Here is a 19,712-nt window from a genome sequence, read left to right as displayed (position 1 = left end):
CCATTCCATTCCATTCCATTCCATTCCATTCCATTCCATTCCATTCCCATATATTACAGTTACAGCGAGGGTGGCAGGGACAAAAAAAATCTCCCTGCAAGTCTGTCAGGACAATGATGCTACTGGCATCCTCCTTGCCATGAGCACCCCACTGCTGACTAATGCAAACCATTGCTGAAGCCAGGCAAAAAGCCACGAAAAGCCCTGCCCAGTTCCACTGTTGCCTCCCTCAGTGCCCCAACCCCAGCAGTTTGCTCCCAGCACACCTGGGTAATGCTGCACCCCCAGTTCACAGGGCCAATGCCCCATGCAAGCAGTGGTGGCACATCCCAAGGAGCCTGTGAGGACAGATCAAAGCTGAGCACCTACAGCATGTCAGCATGACAAGCTGTGCAAATGCAAGGCATTTGCCTCTGTTTATGTGTCTCGTGCTCCATAGCTTTGCATTTTGCAGCGCTACGAAAGCTTTAAAATTTCCATTTACGTTAACGAGCCCATAAAGCATAAGGTTATTAAATAGTGTTTATATTACCCTCTCTGAGAAGCTCATGCAGTTACCAGCTGGTTCGATTGTTACTAACAGCAAGTTTCATGAGGGCGCCAAGTTGGAGCTGCATGTGTTGGGGGAGCTTGTGTTTAAAGGACAAAACAGTGACAGTGCTGTCGCCACACAATGGCTGAGTTGCTCTGTAGTACGAGTGGTTTTCAGAGATGAATTAAATTAGTTGGCTCTCTGATTGAAAAATATGTTGTATTTAAACATTTTAAAATTTATTTTTGGTAAAACTGCTCTAGCATTGGTTATTTTCTTCAAACTTTACTGGAATTTTACTGAGGTCACTGTCTTAAAGAGCATGTTTCGCATTTGCATCTTTGGTGAAAAAGTCACAGTTTAGGTAATTTCATGACCTAGGAATCACCACAAAACGTATAAAACTATTGCATATGTGGAGTGATGGGTAACAGAAGGTGTGTCTGGGCAGGAGATTGTTATGCAGAGTGAGGAATAGGTGAAGCAACACAGCCATTGTGGCATCGTGCAGAGCAGGCATTTGCAGAGAGAAGCTAAACAGAGACGGTTGGAAAAAAAGAGTTTAGGTTGATTCCCTCTAGGAAAGTCACTGGTGAGTTTTCTACACAGTTCTTAATTGCAAGGGGTAAAGTAAGAGTTTAGTAATCAAGCCTGGCATGCAAGTGGGGGTACAGACATGCATGGGGCAAATGCCACAGAGCACCTACTACAGCAGGCACCAAGGTTTGGAGACCAGGGGCTTGGAGCATGGGGCAGGGCAGCAGGGCATCTGGCATCAGTGTCTTGGTGTAATGTGTGACTCAGGTGTGACAATGGCGGCACATCAGGATGATGTGTTTTATTTTATACCTGAAATAAGTGTTGCAGGTAAGAAAATTTTTATTCTGTAAATAATTCTGAAAGTAATTTTCAGTTTGAAAGAATATAATTGGAAATGCTGTAAAAAGCTATGCCCATATTTGCCATGCCCACGAAACAGAGGCACCTTTGGCTTTATTTTTCCCTTCTTTTCAGCTAGCCCTAACTTTTAATTCTGAGAACAAAGTCCACAAGCATATGCTCAGATATTGACAGTGACTTGATTGCAACAATTAGGAATGTGACTTGGCAGATCTGAAGGCTTAAGGCTTTCACACCATGAAAAGTGTGAATAGAAATTCATTGAACTTGAAATTTACTTGGAGAAGTTTAAGAAAAGGTAGTTTATAGGACAGAGTAAAAAAAGCTCAAAAACTTTGGAGAGTCGGTGAGATTCCTGGAAGATCAGGTGCTAATTTTTAATAAGACTCCTTGGGATGGAGCTCTTTGGAGAATAGGTTTTATAGAGAAATCTCCAGTACCTCTTTGTTTCAACCAGGTTACATATATAAAAATATTGCAGTACAGATGCTCCAAAGTGTGTATAAGGCAAGCTATCAGACAGAACTAGGAGTATATTCTACCTGGTAAATTATGGATGTGAGACAACACTTACATGGTTAAATCATATCCCTCCTTTCTTTCTTAATTTTTTTTAATCCTCAATTCAGTGGGACAGACTCATGCCCTTATGAAAGATCTGGCAGCTCCCTCCGTGTCCTGAACCCTATCCAAGTGATAATTATACCTGTTTGAAATCCATGAGCTGAGAAGTAGCCTCCAGCCACTCAACAAAGGCTCCTCCAGTGCTCTGAAGAAGCAATGCCGACACTTCCCTTCTCCTTGTCTGCCTCCTGCTGAAACACATTTGCAGAGTCTCCTGAAGCCTCTAAGGCTTTTCCAGAGATCTGGTGGAACTAGACCTGTTATCTCATGGAGTATCATCACGTGCAAACACAAAGAAACACCCCCACAGGCATAGTTAATGCAGAGAAACCTTAATGGCTTTTTTTTTCTTCCCCCTCCAGTTGCAAATGTATAATGAATTCCAGTTCAAATTTACATGTTTGATCTATTTCTTTTAGGCTTCAAATGTCTTTGAAGAAGGAGGAAGACCCTGTTATTTGATCTGAAGTGCCTAGGATAGGCTTGGTGTTTACGTGGACAGACCCCCGTGCCCAGTGCTGGTCAGGTGTGGAGAGCTCCCAGCTTGCAGACCTGGTGGGGCCAGAGGGCAATGCCTGAGGTGCTTCCCAATCTGGGCTGCAGGAGCCCCTTCACCCCAAGCAACCATTTCCCCAGGGCTCCCCTGAGGGGAGAGGACACCACCCTACAGCCAGGTGGTGGAAACCTACTGCAGACAAGAGCCACAGCAGTAGCCAACCCTCCCGAGAACAGACGCTCTGAGCCCTCGCTCCCGCAGCGTAACAGAAATGAAAGGTGTAGGGATGAAGAATGAATGTATCCACTTCAAACAGGGAAATTTCCATTTGAAGTGCCTTCTTGAGTGAAATCCTCCCCAGCAGCACTTTTCTCCCTTCACTAGTGTATATCAATTTCTTCTGACAACAGTTTCATGGCTTCAGGATAAATAAGCCCAACCATTGGTATTACATTTTACAACAATTTCAACCATGGAGAGTGAAATTTTTTGGCTGCGTCATCAAAGGTGGGGAGGGGGGAGATGGGTCCACAAGGCGCTGTGAAAGGCAGGTTAACCACAAAACAAACTGAATCCAGCCTTTCATCCCTGGTGGTGCCATGGAGGCTGAGGAGGATGGTGGATGCAGGCAGTGAGGGCAGAGCTGAGGGGTCACTGACACAAGGGGCCCTGAGGGCTGCAGAGAGGCTTCTTGGCATCACAGGGCAGCTGTCTCAGGGCTGGGGAAGCCTCAGGGCTCTTCACTCCTTATGGCACAATACTAATGGTTTGGTTCCATGGCAAACATGAGTAGCTGAAGAAAAAAATAATTTCCGGTTGATCGATAAGGGTTTTGCTTGGATTTTGTTTTGGGTTTTTTTGTTTGTTTTCCCACTGAAATCAAAGGCTTCCTCTTAAATGTTTTCCTCCTTGACATGCAGAATTTTGGTTTGATCTACAGATTTTTGAAGTCCTTCAAGTAGGAGTGTGAAGTGTAAAGTAAAGTGAAATGAAACCCCACATGCTGACATGCATTGGTGAGCGTTTCCTGACTGAAAGCATCAGTCAAACACTGTCCCTTTCCCTGGTCCACTCTGAAAAAGCAACCTGATGCTTTCTCAGCTTCTGTCCCTTAGCACATGAATGCATATAGATGGCAAAAGCAAGGTGGCATGTTTAGTACTTCACATGAGCACAGAGGAATTTAGGCACCTCACTGACACTGAACTCAAGGTGAGGATCTGGCTCAGAGGCTCTGCTTTCTAGCCAGAAGTCTACGAAAAAATTATTCTAAGTTTTGCAGTGACTACTTGAAACTCTGAACAGCTTACAAGCTCTTCTTTCAGTTTAGGTTGTGACAGGAACGATTCCATTCCTCCAGCAGTGCTAGAAGCCACAGGAGAAGGCAGCATGCAGGGCTACATCACACTTGCAGGGTTGGCACTGAGCATGAGACAGCTGAGGCCATCCTTTACAGAGAGGTACTGCTGTGATCAGCAGCACTCATAGGAGCAGAAGGACATGGTCCCTGAATCACAGATTGGTATTTAAATAGGAAAGACTGATAAAAAAGGAGGTTAAAGGAAGTGATTTTTATTTGCATTTTGCAGATAGAGCACCAAGACATTGGAAGATGAAGTGATTTGGTACAGGCTGGACAAATCCATGGTGGATAAGTGCACTGGAAGCTGTTCTCTGCAGATGTACCTTAATGCCTCAGCCTTAAGCTGAACTTTTCTTTATAGGAACCAGTCTTTGATGGAGGATTCACTTTCTGCCAGAGAAGCAAGGGGGAAAGGAGACAGCAATGGTGCTTTTGGCTGCTATTGATAATCATCAATGAATATTTGTCTCACAAACAAGGCTTTATGTTTCTCAACCAAGATAAAAAACTTCTGCCTCATCCACTGACCGTTAATAGAAGAGCTCGCGGGGTCTGGCAGGAAGAGCAGCCAGCAATCTCTGTGTCTCCTGAACTAACCTAATGGTCAGTCAGGTCACCTTGCCCCGGTCACCCCACAGCCTTGGGACTGAAGTGGGGAACAGGCCCTGGCACATCACGTGCCTGTGAGCAGGGTCCTCCCTCCCTGCTTGCCCCTCTGAGGCCTGACCAGCTGCCCTATGGGCACAGCAGTCCCTCTGAGACCCTTTTCCTGGGGAAGGTTTCTGTGCCATGGATGTGCCCACTGGAGCTGCTGGGGGAGGAGAGCACCCAGCGCTGCCTGCACAGCACTGCCTGCACCCAAAGACACCCTCCTGCCAGCACAGCCTAGCATCCTGGAATGGGCAAAGAGGTTTCCCCAGATGGTTTCCCCTCCTCCGCTGGGCTCAGTCCCGCCACCACAGAGGGGCTCCAGCCCTGCAGACACTCACAGCTTATGTCAGGAAGAAGACGGACGAAGTCCTTTCTGGGCCAGACTTAAAATACACAGATACTCAAAATACTCAAAATGGAGGAGAAAATGCTTGTCATAGTCCTTTCTGTATCTGCCTGACAAAAACACTCCTATGAGAGGTGAATGGAGAAAATCCCTTTATAAACAGCTACAGTATAAATACCTTCCAGGGAAAAAAATAATTTACGGTGATATTTTTTTCTTCCTCATCCAAGAAGTGGTTAGGGATTTGGCAGGGAAACAGTGGGTGCCACAAATATAAAGCCCAAAAATAATAAGTGTTAGTCAAAAGTAAAACAACCACTTTGCATTTGTTTGTTTGTTTGTTGCAAGATTAAAAGTGCAGACAGGTTATGATTCTTAAAAGCGAAGAGCTAGGTAACTAGGTGATTTATTGGCAAGGCATTCCTCCAGCTGGGAACTCACCTTTTCCTTCTGCACAAAGGGTAACGAAAAGTTATGGAATTTTAACAGTTTTTGGCAGTGCAACCTGGCAGTAATCTCCTTGTACCCAAGGAAACACGGCGCTGGTAGCCCAAGACCAAACAGCTGTAACCTGAAGGGCTCATGGTTGCTTTCCACATGGGGACGCTGCTGCCCACAGGGCCCAGGGAGGTTTTGGTGGCTGGTCTATGTTCTTCTCTGTGTCCTGGGGGCAAAGACCAATGACTTGGCACAGAAGCACGCTGGGGTGCTCATGCTGATGTAGAGCTAAGGCCAAGCTGTACACAATCCCTTGTACACTGCAGGATAGGCAGAGTCAGAGATCCAGATCCTCCTCTGTTATTTCCAGCACTGCATTTAATTGCTTTTCATTTCCCTCCTTTCCCCCTTAAATTTTGCCATAAACCCCTAATGTCTTATCCTTGAGTGTGTCTATTGACAACCACCAGCAGTCTGCTGTTCTCCCTGGAGGGCTCTTCCCTATGAGGGTGCTCAGGTTTGGTAATCTCCAACCACTTAATTGTCTCAGGTAATTAGGTTGCTGCTCTAACGCATCAGGGCTTGGCCCTTATCACACACACACACCCACCGCCTTTCCCTGTGGGAGCTGCAACCCTCCCCCACCAGGTGCCCGGGGGCAGACCCCTCCCCATCTGTTTCTTCTTTCCCACCTGACACATGGCAGGGGAACAGGTTCCCCAGATTTGTGTTTCAGAGGGAAGAGCAGAAAGCCTGACGTACCCAACTTCCCACTCCATGCAGGCTCATGGCAGCTGAGAACAGAGGGGAAGAGCCTGGGCTCCCACCTCACCTCCCAGAAGTGAGACACAGCTTGCACAGGGGGAAAAAAAAAGGGGTCAGTGCCTCAGTTTCCTCAGGCACTGAGGAAGGGGAGACAGGAGGAAAATGTTTTCCCCCTTTCCAACCACTTGCTGGATAAAGCGGAGCCCAAGCAAAAAGCAGGGTGCTGGCAGTAGGTGGTGTGAGAGAGTGGGGGGAATAGCAATCCAGGCTTCTGCTAGCACCTCTTTTTAGGAATAGACTCCAAAACAAGGCTGACTCAAGCCCCTCAGCATGTGAGGGCAGCCCAGCCCCTGTGTGTCTTTTACTAAGCTAGTAAATGTTAGATTAAGTGCTGGCAGATAACTCCATTTCCCTTTCCCGGTCGTAATCTTTGAAATTAAGACTAGTGATTATTTTGGTTTCTGAATTTATATCTACAACATGACCTGAAGCAGTGTCCTGGGGTTTGGGAAAAAGGGTGCGGGGATGTGCTCAGCAGCAGCTCAGGCTGGGGATGCTTGGTCATTGCCCGAGGAGACTGAGTTGCACATCTGCCTGGGAGGACCAGGGGCATTTCTGTGCCCTCTGCTTTCTCACCTCACGCCCCGCTTGGCATGACCCTCATCCTCCTGTTACATATTGCAATTAAAAAACAAAAACCCCACCAGAAACCACCTAATTATTGGTGTTTTGTGAGTGCCAGGAGGTTACAATCTTCCTCTCCCTCCCACCGTGCAGGGGATAAAGCACCTGCGCCCTGTATCTCCCCAGGCTGGGAACCTGCAGAGCTCCTGCTTTTCTCCTGTACACCTCCCACTGCCACTTTTCCAGGCAGAAAAACAGAGGTGCTGGTGATCAAAATCCCCTCAGGGCAGGACAGGGCTCGAGAGCAAAGCAACTGCCAGGTACAGGCAGGGCCTGCTGCTTCATTGAAGCTTCCTTCTGCAAGCAGGGAGCGTGTTGGCACATGCTGCAGAAAGGATATTGCTTTGTCTGATCACTTTGAAGATGGGGGGCGGAGGGAGAAGAGAAGAGGCCAGTTAAGTGTGTTTATGTTTGAGAGGAACAAAGAGAGTGGAGAAGAGAGTGGGGGTGCCCGTGCCAGAGATGTGTCAGAGATCACTTGTTCCTCCTGGGCCAGAACACCAGCCCAGGACCACCAGCGTAGGAGGAAGGGCTGTGTGCGGAGCTGCGTTTAAAGCAGGGAGAGGAAAGATAAGAGCAGAGGGAAAAGAAATCCCAAGAGACTTATGACAGTGGTAAGTGTGATACAGTTTGGGCACCAGGCTCCCTACCAGTGGGATGTGCAAATATACCACAGCAGGCAGCACAGCAGACACTTTCCTAGCTGGGTCCTGGTTTCCCTTGGAGTTAGGGGGGTTAGGCACGTGGAGTGCATGAAATGTAAGCAAGTCAAAGACCTGAAGAAGGCCCTCAGCTGCACCCCAGCTCTGCCATGTTATGGCAAATGAAACACGGGTGCTGCCACTTGCAACACTGCTGGGAGGAACTGCCTTCCCGGGGTCTCACACAGCCCAGGGGCAGATTGCAGCAGCCCCAGCATGGGGGGTGCATTTAGAGAGCTTTCTGAAAGAGTTGCCCAACAGCAACAAAACCCTGAAGTGCTTTTCAGTTCACTCTTTTAACACTGTGCTGACCGTGATGGGAATGACACCTGAGGACGCCTGAACAGTCAGTTCCTGGCAAGAGAAGTGCTCACCCAGCACCAGGCCCTGCAGCCAGGTCTGTGAGCACAGAGAGGAGGGTGCCGCAGAAACCACCACCAGAGATGGTACCTTCGACTTCCCAGAGGCAGTAGCTCTGTTTTGGCAATTCCAAGCTGCAAGTTAAACCATCTTGTTGTCAAGCAGAGAGTAAGCTGAATGCAGTGAGCTACTAGTTCTCACTAAAAACAAGCCTGCACCGCAAGACTGTTTTGTTTTGGGATTTTTTTTTTTGCTGGCTGGAGGCAGACTTAATGTGGACACTCCGTGCAAGCCTCAAGGCCAACAAACCACCTGCTGCAGGACACAGACAACTGAATCAACTACACTTAGAGAGGGAATAGGTCAGTGCCTGTGGTTAGACAGAGGCATGCAGTAGCTCTAGGGGTGTGACATAGATCTCCTAACTGAGGTATCCCAAGGAAAAAAGACCCTAACCATCATTCACCAAAGCCTTTTCAGTCTTTTGGGGAGGAAAATGCACCATACATTAACAGATGTTTCAAGTTCTCAGCAAGCTTCCATGGAAGCAGAGATGCTTCAATGACCATATTGGTACTTTGGTTCCCAGAATGCTCCTGCAGACCACCTGCACAGGAATTTCAGCACATGAGTTTTAATACTGTGTGCTGCTAACACTTTTTATAATTTATTTTTTAAAATGCAGAATAAAAAAAATTGGTGGGCAGCCCTATTTGAAGAAGACAGACAGACTTGAATTAGGAAAAAATCAAAGTTCAAACAAAGAAGCAGGATTTTTCCTTACTTTTTTAGGTGGTTAGAAAACCACCACTCTACTCCATACAGCACAATGTATAATAACCAAACCTAGTGGTAGCTTTGCTGCAAGAAACCAACATTGACAGCACTTCTTCCAGTCTTGAATGCTAATGCATAAACACTGATGAGCAGAGGACTTAAGGCATACATCCATATGACAGCACCTCCATGGTACTCATGATTTCTGCTTGTAAATGGCAGGTGAAAGTTGAAAGAACTATGTGTGTGAAATGCTTCTTATTTTTAAATGTCAATTTTTTGAAGTTTTTAAACTTTCCCTTACATTCAATATCAGAGAGGCCGAAATATTTATAGACAAACTTCTGCATGGGACATACACTTCTGCAGAAGATTTGAGACCAACAATTTGTCTTTCACTCACTGGAGGCTATTTCACATTTCTAGGTGAAATTTTTGTTTTAAATACAGCAAGTGTGTCTCAGACTGCTGAAATGGCGATCTGGAACCGTTCCCCTGGAGAAATCAGGGGAAAACAAGAAACTGTCTGTAAAGCCAGACCTACAAGAACTCACAGCAATGACTATAAGTACATGTGCTGCTTCTGAACCTACACAAATGCAGAAACCAGTAAGAACAAAGTGATTATGACAGTGAAATGCCATTACGCTTCCTAAGATCCTAAACTTAAAGGGATGTTTCATCAAAAGGCACTCGAGCCCATCAATCACAATCTGCTTCCTTTACATGACTCCTTGGCAGGGCTCCACTCTTGCTTTGGGGTTTTATTTCCCTCCAGCCGCCCTCTTGTGCCGACACAGAGGTTTACAGGCAGCGCCATCCCCTGTCCAGCGAGGTGGCTCAGCAGGCCCGAGAAAGACAAGTTGTAGCTGTCACACTCCTGTCACAGCCACGTTGAGAAAACAGCACCACAATGCCTTTCCTTGTACCCTGCAAGAAGTTCTGCCATCTGCACACTCCTTTGCAAGATCCATCATCTGAAGTCCCAAAATCCAACGGGTTTCAAGCTTGTCTACGTGCTTAAAAGCAGACAGACATTTTAGCCAGAGAATAAACATGACACAGATACACTGCCGTGTCCATCTTCCCATTTTATTTGTAATCCCCAACATGATCCAGTGGGGATGGTCAGCTTCCCCTCCAATCTTGTCTAATGAATGTAAAAGAAGCATCATAAGTCACATTGTATTGGGCCTGACCCTGCAATTGGGTTCCCTTAAATCAGAGCTGCAGGACACAGCGAGCAGCATTACCCAACTTTTACATGCCTAGAGCTTTGCAAAATGTTGGATTAGCACATCTCTAAGTTGTTAAATTACAACTTTTACTGGGCAAACAAAACCTCTCAAGGCAACATACTCAGTCCTACTAGCTTTTCCAAAAGACTGTGGAACACCTACTTGTCCTGAGCCAAGTACATCAGGTGCTGAGTTTAATAGGAGAGGCTGGGGTAAGACTGTGCCTCAAGCCTAGCTAGTCCCTCTCAACCAAAGAGGGAGACCATTCCCAACTCCAGATTCCTTATCCAATGGCCACAAAACATGCAACAATATAGACTATGCATAAAGGTATCTGCAAACAGGGCAGCTCTCCCTGCCCAGAAGTACTGTCCCTGTCTATCAGAGTACTTCCATGTGCAGAAAAAGCTCCAGGCACTCAGGTGTGGACATGGCAAGGTCTGGTTCATACACCATCTTCACTGGTCTTGCAGCCCAGCAATTAGCGACAACTCAGGCAAGCCTGAAGTCCTGCCTCAGCCATCACCAGGCAAATAGGGGAAGGATTGCATATAGAACCAGGACTTACTTATTTCTTTGCCCTTTCCTCACAAGAAAAGAACGCCATATAACAAGGAGGAAGGGGGGCATTAATTATGCCTAAGAGTGGCTAAAAATAGGTGTATCTGTTGTCTTTCCAGAACAGGAATGTGATCTTTGAGCATCCTACAGAGTCCAAGAGGTGTGGGAAGATGATGGTTCTAGTCAGTTTTGTGTAAGGCCTAGAGACACTGGTGCGCTTCTGCTGCCCTGTCAGTTCCTAGCCTTTTATAACAGCAATAGGTCTCAGTTTAATGGCTTTCTTGCTGATGCCAGCTTCATGGCACGTGTTAACCACATCAGTCACGTTCTTGTAAGACTCTGGTGCCTGGAGGGGAAAGAGGGGAAAAAAAAAAAAGACAAAACTATAAAGAACCCGAAGTCACAGGAAGACTAGACATAGGTTTTTGAAATCCCCTCTTCACAAAAACAATCATATGAATAGAGGATGTAGAAGTAGGTGAACATAAAGAGAATCTGGCCACCTTAGATATTAAAGAAATCTGAGACTCTTAGCTTTCCAAATAAGGATCTCTATCAGATAAAATAGTAGCTCTTTTGGTTCAGCTTTTCAGATAATCCAGTCCCCCAGCATGTGAGAATGCCATCCCTCATTATCTAGCAGGAAGTAACTCTAACTTCTTCCTTATATTAAAATTTATCTTCACTGTCCCTTAGTGACAACAATCAGGGTTGAACTCTAGAGCTTCCACCTCCTACATTCTGACAGGGAAGCTGCTCTTAAACAGAGACTTTAACATGATCAACATGTTCATATAACACCAACACTCATAACAGCATAGCTCCAAATGATTAACACCCTTACAAGAATTCATCTTAAAAGAGGTGGATCTCTCAAATTGCTAATAATCTACATGAAAGCTGCAGTGTAAAGTAAATTCAAAGCAGGGAGATCAGCATTCAAGAAGAGAATCCATAAAACATAACTACTTTTGTAGATGCTCAAACAGACCTCAGAGTTGATAGCAATTATCCCTATCACCAGGCAGAAGAAGAAAAAACATACACCTCTATTCCCCCTCCCCCCCGAAACCTGTCAGTCAGGCATCTCCCTTTTTAGCATGAGTTTAGGACAGGGAAGACCTCCCATTATTTTCAAAAAAATGTGACAGCTCTATCAGAAATTGCAAAAGCTGTATATTTAGAGTACTAGCAATCACTTAGCACTGCAAAAAATCAGGTCAGGGAGTGTCATTCAGCCAAAGAGCATGACCCTCCTTTTCCCTCTCAGATAATTAAGTATTAAACTCACTTCTTCCATGACCAGTTTGGGAGAAGCAACACGGATGGCAATGCCCATGTCAGCCAGCTTGTCCAATACATCCTGGAAGTCTAAGTTACGTCGAGATTTGGCTCGAGACAGTGCACGACCCTAGAAAGCAGTTTTGTTAGTCAAAGTTTTTGTAGCAGTTTGGAAAAAAGCCCTCTTTCTTACAAAAGAAAAACATTACTACATTATAAGTAAGGCTGAAAGCGCAGAGCACAGTAAGCCACAACACAGGAAATGAATTTAGACTTTAGGTGATGGGCTCCTGCAAAATTATACCTCTGGTATGATGGCTAGGAAAGTTCCATGTGTATAACATACTGGTCTGCAAGTGCCTTTTTACCCAAACCAGACAGTGTTCAGGAGTCTGAATTTTACTGGAAGATACTTCTCTTCCTCACTCATTGTCTCACACTATGAGTAACAGGGGAGGAAATACCTTCTTCTAATGACTGAGTTTTTTATGGACAGCCTCAGCACAGTTAACCCCTCTTGCTCGCTCAGAGACATCAGAATTTGGCAAAAGGAGCTCATTCTCCACATCTTCATCCAAACATCTGCCTTGTATAAAGCAGTATCCCCTAGATTTTCTGCAGAAGTAGTCAAAACTACTCAGTAAGGGACAAAAAGGACTTCTAATCTGTAGTCTTCCTGGGCAGGGATTACCATGGCAAGGCTACTCTTTACTTGTATGACCAATGAATGAACCACACACTGGATGACCCTCGAATAACCTTGTTCTCTGGATGACAGTCCCATTCCAACCCCTTTCTGATACAACTTCTTGACTTACAGCTCCATGACAGGTAGTTCCGAAGGTCTCAGTCATTCCTTGCTCCGTGCCAGTAAGGACATAGCTACAGGTGCCCATAGTCCCACCGATCAACACAGGCTGTCCTGTCAGCTGTGGATGCAAAGTATTCATTTATGAGAAAAAGCTGAAAAAACCTCGCTGTAACAGAAGTCTGAGAGGAACCATATCTCCAGAAAAGGAGGTCACGTTCACATTCCCTCAGGACATGCCTGCAGTGAAAGACATAGACCAGCAGATCAAAAGACTTGTGTCCAACAGACAGACAAGGCAAACCACTGAATCCTGCCCTAAGTATGAAGGACTTCTTTCCTTCTATGATCTTCCAGCCATTGTGGGTGTAGAGCAGAAGTGGGAGCTCAGGGTCCCAAAGATCTAACACACAGACAAGCAGAACACTGCCATCCCGCTCGGTTCCAGTGCTATTAACTTAAAAAAGGACTCACACACTTAGATATCTATTGTCTGATTAATCCAGAATTCTCTTCAATATCCTTCTCCAAAAGCTAAACTTACTTGATAATCAACAGCAATAAGAGGATGGTGAGGAGGGAAGGCCCTGGTTGATCCTTTTCTGTGCACCAGCAGAGTCCGCTCCTTTCCATCCACTACATGTTGCTCCACTTTGGCAATGTTGTGAGACACATCATAGATAACATGCATATCAAGGTCATCTGGGGTTGTGTTGAAGACTTTGGCAAAGGCCTAAAAAGAGAGCAAATCAGGATATGAAATACAAGGAGATCACAATTTAGCCTCAGTGGAACTGAACACAACAGTGCTGAGTGTGACAGAATTGGACTGTCTAGATTGTTCCTCTGCCCACTCGCAGCTTAATGCTGAAATTCAGTCAGAAATCAACTAGACAAATTCTTGCAACTCTGAAAAGTTGGTTTTAGCAGTGTAAAAACAATTTTATTGCATCCTCTTCTTGTAGTTCAAGGCATTTTCAAAAATATTGCTTAAATGGCTTCGGCAAGTACAATCCAATGATGTTGAGAGATTTTAGATGGATTGTCATGACTGCAGCTTTGTGCAAGTCTCTCCAGAAAAAAACAGTTTAAGAAGCATAAAATGAAAATCAAGTTAAGTACTGCAGCTACTCTGTGTTTTGGGATATGTCTGGGATAAAGCAGCTGTGTATTTGCATCAGAGACAACTCTGCTCGTACCTGTCTTGTTAGAAAGGTCATAGAAGAGCGGTTAACCCACGCATAGTTCCCAGCAGCTGCCATTCCCTTCAAGTAATCCTGTCCCTCAGCAGAGGCAATCCTGGCACATGCCAGCTGGCGATCATTCACTATGATTTTGTCCCGTTTCATTGCTTTTTCCATAGCCACGAGTGCATCTGGGAAATAAACACAGTAAATCTAAGTGACTTCTTAATTTTGTTTCAGTCTGTGAGATTCACATGGGTATCTATAATTTACATTCTAAAACTGATCTGTCCGATGGTTAAACCTACAGCTTCTTCTCAAAGGCAAAAGCAAAACTGTGGCAGAATGTTATCAATTGTTTGCAAATGGACAACATCTGTCCAGGCAATTCAGAATGTACTTGGCAATGACACTGTAAGAAATGCTCTTTGATGTTGGAGTTTGCCTCACTCCAGGTACCTACACCAGTCAGATCATACCTGTGGCAACCTGGTGGCCCAGACCTCTGCTTCCACTGTGGATCATCACGCACACCTGCCCTTTGTGGTCAATGCCCATCTTCTTGGCAGCATATTCATTGTAGATGTCATCCACAACCTGGATCTCAGCGTAATGATTTCCAGCTCCCAGGGTCCCCAGCTGCCAAGCACAACACACTGATCAGGCAGTGGAGGCAAAGTAGCCTCTGGGCGCACAGGGGAAAGGTAGGGGAACAGGGGCAAAAGGGCAAATTGCTACAGCAAGGTTTTGGGTTTAGAAAATCTTTTTCAAGGGAAAAAACACCCCCATATAAACTGAAAGGAAGTAGAACACAGTAGCATAATCACTGTCCTCTTTGTTGTTCCAACACCTTTGGAACACCTTTGGTGTTGGAACAAGACTGTGATTAAGCAAAAGGACCAGGATCCACAGACTGTGCTGTCAACTTACTTAGGCCTAGTTGAAAAACAGGAAGAGTATAGAGTATTGAGAATTCATCTCCAGTTTGTATAGGCAAGGCAGACATATATAGTCTTATACTTGGTTATAACTCCACAAAGAAGATACAACATCCTGTTAATTATGTACTTGGAACCTTTCAGTAGATTAAAGCAAGCTATTCCATTTCCAAGCCCAAATTTTTTCAACTCTGTAACAGATGATCACTTATTTCCAAAGCAAATGTGAAAATGGAGGACATAACATTACTTTGAGGTTAAAATGTTATAATCTCGCAGCACTCCAATCAATAAAACTCAAGTCATACACAAGAAGGCTTTACAAATGTATCATTACTAGAGCCATCTCAAATTGTTCCACACAGAGCAATGAAGTATTATATATAAAAATGAAATCCAACTCTTTAACTGTAATTCAGTTATGACCTAGTTCCATTTATTATATCTTTTCTTGACCTGCTATTAATTTGCTGAACAAACAAGGACAGAAGTTGCATATTAACTTGCCTGCCTCTTCAAAACAAAACTACATCTGGATGGGGAAATGCCACCCAACATAAATGTCATTACCACGTATTAACAGATGAAAAACTGATGGCTCAGGGATCTTGGGCATGCCCAGTATTATTTCCCTCTGTTACAGTTCTGTCAAGAAGTATTCAGAACTGGCCTCACCATCTCACCTTTCCCCCTGCCCAGAAATGCTAGACAGTTTCAAGACACAAAATCAGAGAACTACTCTCTAACCTTTTCATTTGAACCCTGGGAGCATTCACAGCCCTCCTGAAACATAACATTACCTGAGGCAGACCCCTCTTCTTTGCTCTTGAGGAGACTTTGTTAGGATCGGCCTGCAGCATTCTTCCATATTCCTCACAATGCTCCTTGTCCTCTGCCCAGGCATAGCCCTCCCGGAGAGACCAGTCCACACCCATCTCTAGTGCCTCTTCCAAATCCCTGCAATTATCAAACACCTACATAAGATGGTTATCCGTGGATATACTCAAAACTCCACTGGACACAGCCCTGAGCAACTTGACGTAACTTTGTTGTTAGACCCACCTTCAGAGTTAGCCCTCCTTCATGCAAGGCGTCGGATGACACAACCTCAAGAGATCCCATCCAACCTAAATTATTCTATGATGTTATGATCAGCCCCTAGCTCTCCTAACAACCAGTCCAACTTCTTAGTACTTCATGAAAATCAAGCTCTATAAATATATTAACTTTTGATAGGTCATTACTTTTTCCTCTTTATTGTGTGGGGAATATCCTATTTTCTCTCTCATCCCTTTCAAAAAAAACCCTTTATGCTCATGGAAGTTTTCTGTCAGAAGAAATATGAACCTTTCAAGAACTTTTAGTTATTTTAGGGGTTTAAACGGGGGAAGAGCAAGTTGACTTCGTGCATTGATGATTATGTCGGTCCCGGTAAAGCCATACGCAGAAAGAATGGAAAGATTTTTAGAATTACTCTTTCTTTTAAAAAAGTCTCCCACTGGTGAATCTTTCATCAAAATAAACAGACAGAGATGTCCCCTCTAGTGATGTGTGCACAAAGTCATTTTCTTACTTGGCATTCATGGGGATGACACCTTTGGAGCCGACACCAACAGGAATGTGGTCAAACATGGCCTGGGCAAGCTGCTCTTTCACAGGCTGCACATCACTTTCATCCAAATTTGTACGCAGCAAGCGGACACCACAGTTGATGTCAAATCCTACACCACCTAGAAGTGTAGAAAAAGCCATGACAGGGAGCATGTACTGAATACTGTGATCTCATACCTTCTTTCTGAAACAATACTAGGAAAAAAAAGGCAGAACTACATTAGGCTTCATTTTAACAGATTTACATAAAGCCTCAGATTTCAAGGCATAGCTGTACAAGTATCTACATAGCTCTCTGTTTATGAAGTTACTCCAACAAGTAGAGACAAAAAGCAGACACAACTATAAAATACACTGCCCAGAGAAAGTAGAAAGAGATATCACGAGTCCAAGCTTCAAATGCAAGGGCAATTCTCCCTGTAGTGTTTAGATGTTCTCAGTGCAACCACCCGCTCCATAAAGAATAAAGATTCTGAGTGCAAGAATTAAGCACCTCTTAAGCCCCTATAATTCTCATATTTTAGCTTTAGTTCTGTACATGAAGTATTGCGAAGTCCTGCCATTTTGAAAAAGTATTTTTATGCCATCCCAAGTATTTCTCAGAGCAGGTTAAGTCAGTCATCCTCACCTGGTGAAACCACTGCTTCTGGATCACTCATATCAAAGGCAGCCATGTTGCCAATGGCAAACCCATAGCCAGAATGGACATCTGGAAGGCCTATTGATCTCTGAAAGGGAATGAAGGCAATTTTAAAGTTTTATGAAACTCAATGCTGCAGAGTTACCTTGGTTATGCTTTGCCTTGTGGCAGGAGTTATTACATTTGAAAACAAATATACCAAAAAGAGAATGGATCTTCAGATGTAGACGGAGTAAACACAACAACTCAGGTGAGTATCTGAACTCCTGCACTTACAGGGCAGACACTCAAAGAAAGCAGTGAGCAGATCTCACTCTGAAGCAAACACCCTGTGGCTAGTCAGCTGAGAAGCCCTCTTGACTCTATTGGCCAGATCTCAAAAAAATTTGGGAAGAGCTTAAGCACCTAAATGTAGGAATTGTGATCTCAAACTGAATTCTAATCTGGCCTTTTCTTGTACTCAAGAGTCCTTGCATTCAAAACTCAGGCAGGCAATAGCTTTTGAGCAGCATAAAGCAGAGACATAAGAGTGAAGATAAGTTAATTTTTACTGAGTTTCATCTAGAGACATCTGCAATATTTAAATACTGTAAACATAACAAGGGAAGAGTTCAGTGCTATGAAATAAATAAAAGTCAGCATTTTCTCTCCTTATCTGTGTCATCAACTCTGATGAAAGACTGCACCCTGTAGGGAGGAAAAAATCACCTTTTGAGTGAGATCCTGATGGGATAGGACAAGATAGGAGCTGTGGCATTTTAAATTTAGATTAGGACACCACAAACAGCACTCTGCAGTCTATTTAAGCAAACAAAAAAAGCCCCAGACACCCAGAAAGCTGTTAGAAATTCTAACTTTTCAATGTGTGTTAAACTGCTACCATACATTAAAAAAACCAGAACTTTTCAATGGGATTTTGTGCTTCTTCTGCCTCCCCTTGCCATCACCAATAAATCTCTTGGCTTGGAAATAAAAAGTGAAGATTTGAATACACAAATGATTGCAGCATCTCTCCTACAAACTACCAGCCAGAGTTCCTATTTTAACAGGTTGTTACTATTCTACCTTACTCCCTTTTGGCTGACCACTAAGGCATTTTAACAGCATGATGGTCTGCCCTTTACTGCAGCCATAAATTCAAAACATCTGCCAAGTGACTAAGGAAGACAATTAAAACAATTCTGTTATTTGTTACGTATTAATATTTGCAATATTGAATGTGAAAGAGATCATTACCACATCATACTTAACACTTCCTGAAAAGAGTCACAGCCTAGTATTTCCCTCCTGCATTATCAGATCTGACACTTTGCTTCCAAAAAGGCATGGGGCAAGGGAAAGGAGTGTCGAGTGCATGGGAGGACTCACTACCCACGTTAGGTCAGCAACAATAATACAGACAACAGTATCACCTCCTGCTCTCTCCTCACTCCTCCATGCATTCCAGGTCGGCACAGGCAATTGAAAACCAACAAGCAGTCAATATGGACACTGATGGAAAGGTGGCTCAAGCAAAAGGAAACAGCATAAAGCAATGCTAAAAAAGCTTCATGTCAAAACACAAGTAGTGAAGTAAGTGGATGCTTCCCTTTCTGACAACTTAGTCTTGCAGCTTGCCCTTGCAAGCACTGTTTACTCAGAGACAGGTTCTTAACACACAAACTGCCTTGAAAAGAACTTTCGTCCATATATCTTCTGAAAACAGTTCCCCTTTGGAAAGCAATAATTTCAGGCAAATCGGAAGAGAAAAGAGTAAATTTTCAGAGCAGTTACTCACGTGAACAATACCAGGTAATGCAGCCACGTTCCCAATCTGTTTCATAGCAGGCAAGAAGCCACCTGCACCTGAAATAGAGAAAAAAAAGAAAAAAAGTTAAACAATCTGATAACTTACCATGATAATCACAGTGAAGCGCTTTCTAAACAGGTTCTTCAAAACGCTGGCAATTTAGAAGTCAGTCACCAACAAGGCTTCTTATCTGGTGTAGAGCGCCCAGTGACATGCACAATCTGCAGTTTCATTAAACGCGGTACTTATTACACCAAAGCCCAACCCGTGTTGTGTTTGTACCGATGGAGTGCAGTCTGCACTAACAATAGCAGTGTGTCACCACCAGCCCAGCTGTCAGATCTGGACCCATCCCTGCACTTCAGCCCCACACAGCACAGCCCTGGCCTGCAGTGCCATGGTCTAGTGGACATGCTGGCGTTCGGTCATAGGCTGGCCTGGATGATCCCGGAGGTCTTTTCCAACCTAACTGATTCTGTGGACTCTACGACACCCTCCCGGATCAGGGGGCCCTGCCGGACCCACCTCCTCCGCGGCAGGCATTGCGCAGCTCCTCGAACATCAGCTTCTCCAGCGGGTCGTTCACGTAGAAAACACCCTCCACCTGCGGGGAGAGCCGTCAGCCGCCGGGCTGCCCCTGCCCCGCTCCCCTTTCCCGACCCCTGCCCCAGGCACCCTGCCCCGGGCATCCAGCCCCCTCCCACGCACACGCATGTTGGGCACGAAGCCCTTCTTGATCCGCCAGCAGTTCTTGTCGATCTTGTCCAGGTACTGCAGCTCATCGTTGTAGCTGCGGCTCATGGCGGCGGCTCCCGATGGCGGCACCGGCGCGGCGGCAGGAACTGACGCGGACCCGCCGCCTCATCCGCGACGGCAGCGGCGAACAGGAGCCGCCGAGGCTCAAACCTCCTCCCTCAGCCCTGCCTCAGTCCTGCCTCCTCTCTTCCTCCCTCCCTCTTTCCCTCAGCCCTGTCGAGGGCTGGCCCGGCCCCCAGCTAAGCTCCGTGGCCGCGCCATTTCCCAGG

At 45.1% G+C, this 19,712-nt stretch overlaps 1 protein-coding gene across 1 annotated transcript; it reads right to left on the bottom strand.

The window, feature by feature from the left end:
• Positions 1-9,708: 9,708 nt before the first annotated feature.
• On the bottom strand, positions 9,709-19,536 carry RTCB (RNA 2',3'-cyclic phosphate and 5'-OH ligase). Its single transcript, XM_027680386.1, has 12 exons — positions 19,396-19,536; positions 19,213-19,291; positions 18,676-18,743; positions 16,887-16,986; positions 16,221-16,377; positions 15,448-15,604; positions 14,189-14,348; positions 13,725-13,900; positions 13,070-13,258; positions 12,536-12,646; positions 11,728-11,847; positions 9,709-10,782 (listed from the first exon to the last, which is right to left on the bottom strand). The coding sequence occupies exons 1-12, from the start codon at positions 19,486-19,488 to the stop codon at positions 10,675-10,677; spliced, it is 1,518 nt and encodes a 505-aa protein (XP_027536187.1). The 5' UTR covers positions 19,489-19,536; the 3' UTR covers positions 9,709-10,674.
• Positions 19,537-19,712: the final 176 nt, after the last annotated feature.

Source organism: Neopelma chrysocephalum, unplaced genomic scaffold (assembly GCF_003984885.1).
Source record: "Neopelma chrysocephalum unplaced genomic scaffold, ASM398488v2 Primary Assembly neopelma1_59, whole genome shotgun sequence".
Taxonomy (NCBI): Eukaryota; Metazoa; Chordata; class Aves; order Passeriformes; family Pipridae; genus Neopelma; species Neopelma chrysocephalum.
This window is presented reverse-complemented; position numbering and strand designations above follow the sequence as displayed.

What these genes read in the sequence shown, in the direction of transcription:
- RTCB (XM_027680386.1), bottom strand. Translation starts at nt 19,488, where the DNA reads ATGAGCCGCAGCTACAACGATGAGCTGCAGTACCTGGACAAGATCGAC. An exon ending in TTATTGCTGTTGATTATCAA is followed by an intron (nt 12,647 to 13,069) that starts GTAAGTTTAGCT and finishes TTGCATCCACAG; the next exon opens with CTGACAGGACAGCCTGTGTT. An exon ending in GAACTACCTGTCATGGAGCT is followed by an intron (nt 11,848 to 12,535) that starts GTAAGTCAAGAA and finishes ACTGCTTTCTAG; the next exon opens with GGTCGTGCACTGTCTCGAGC.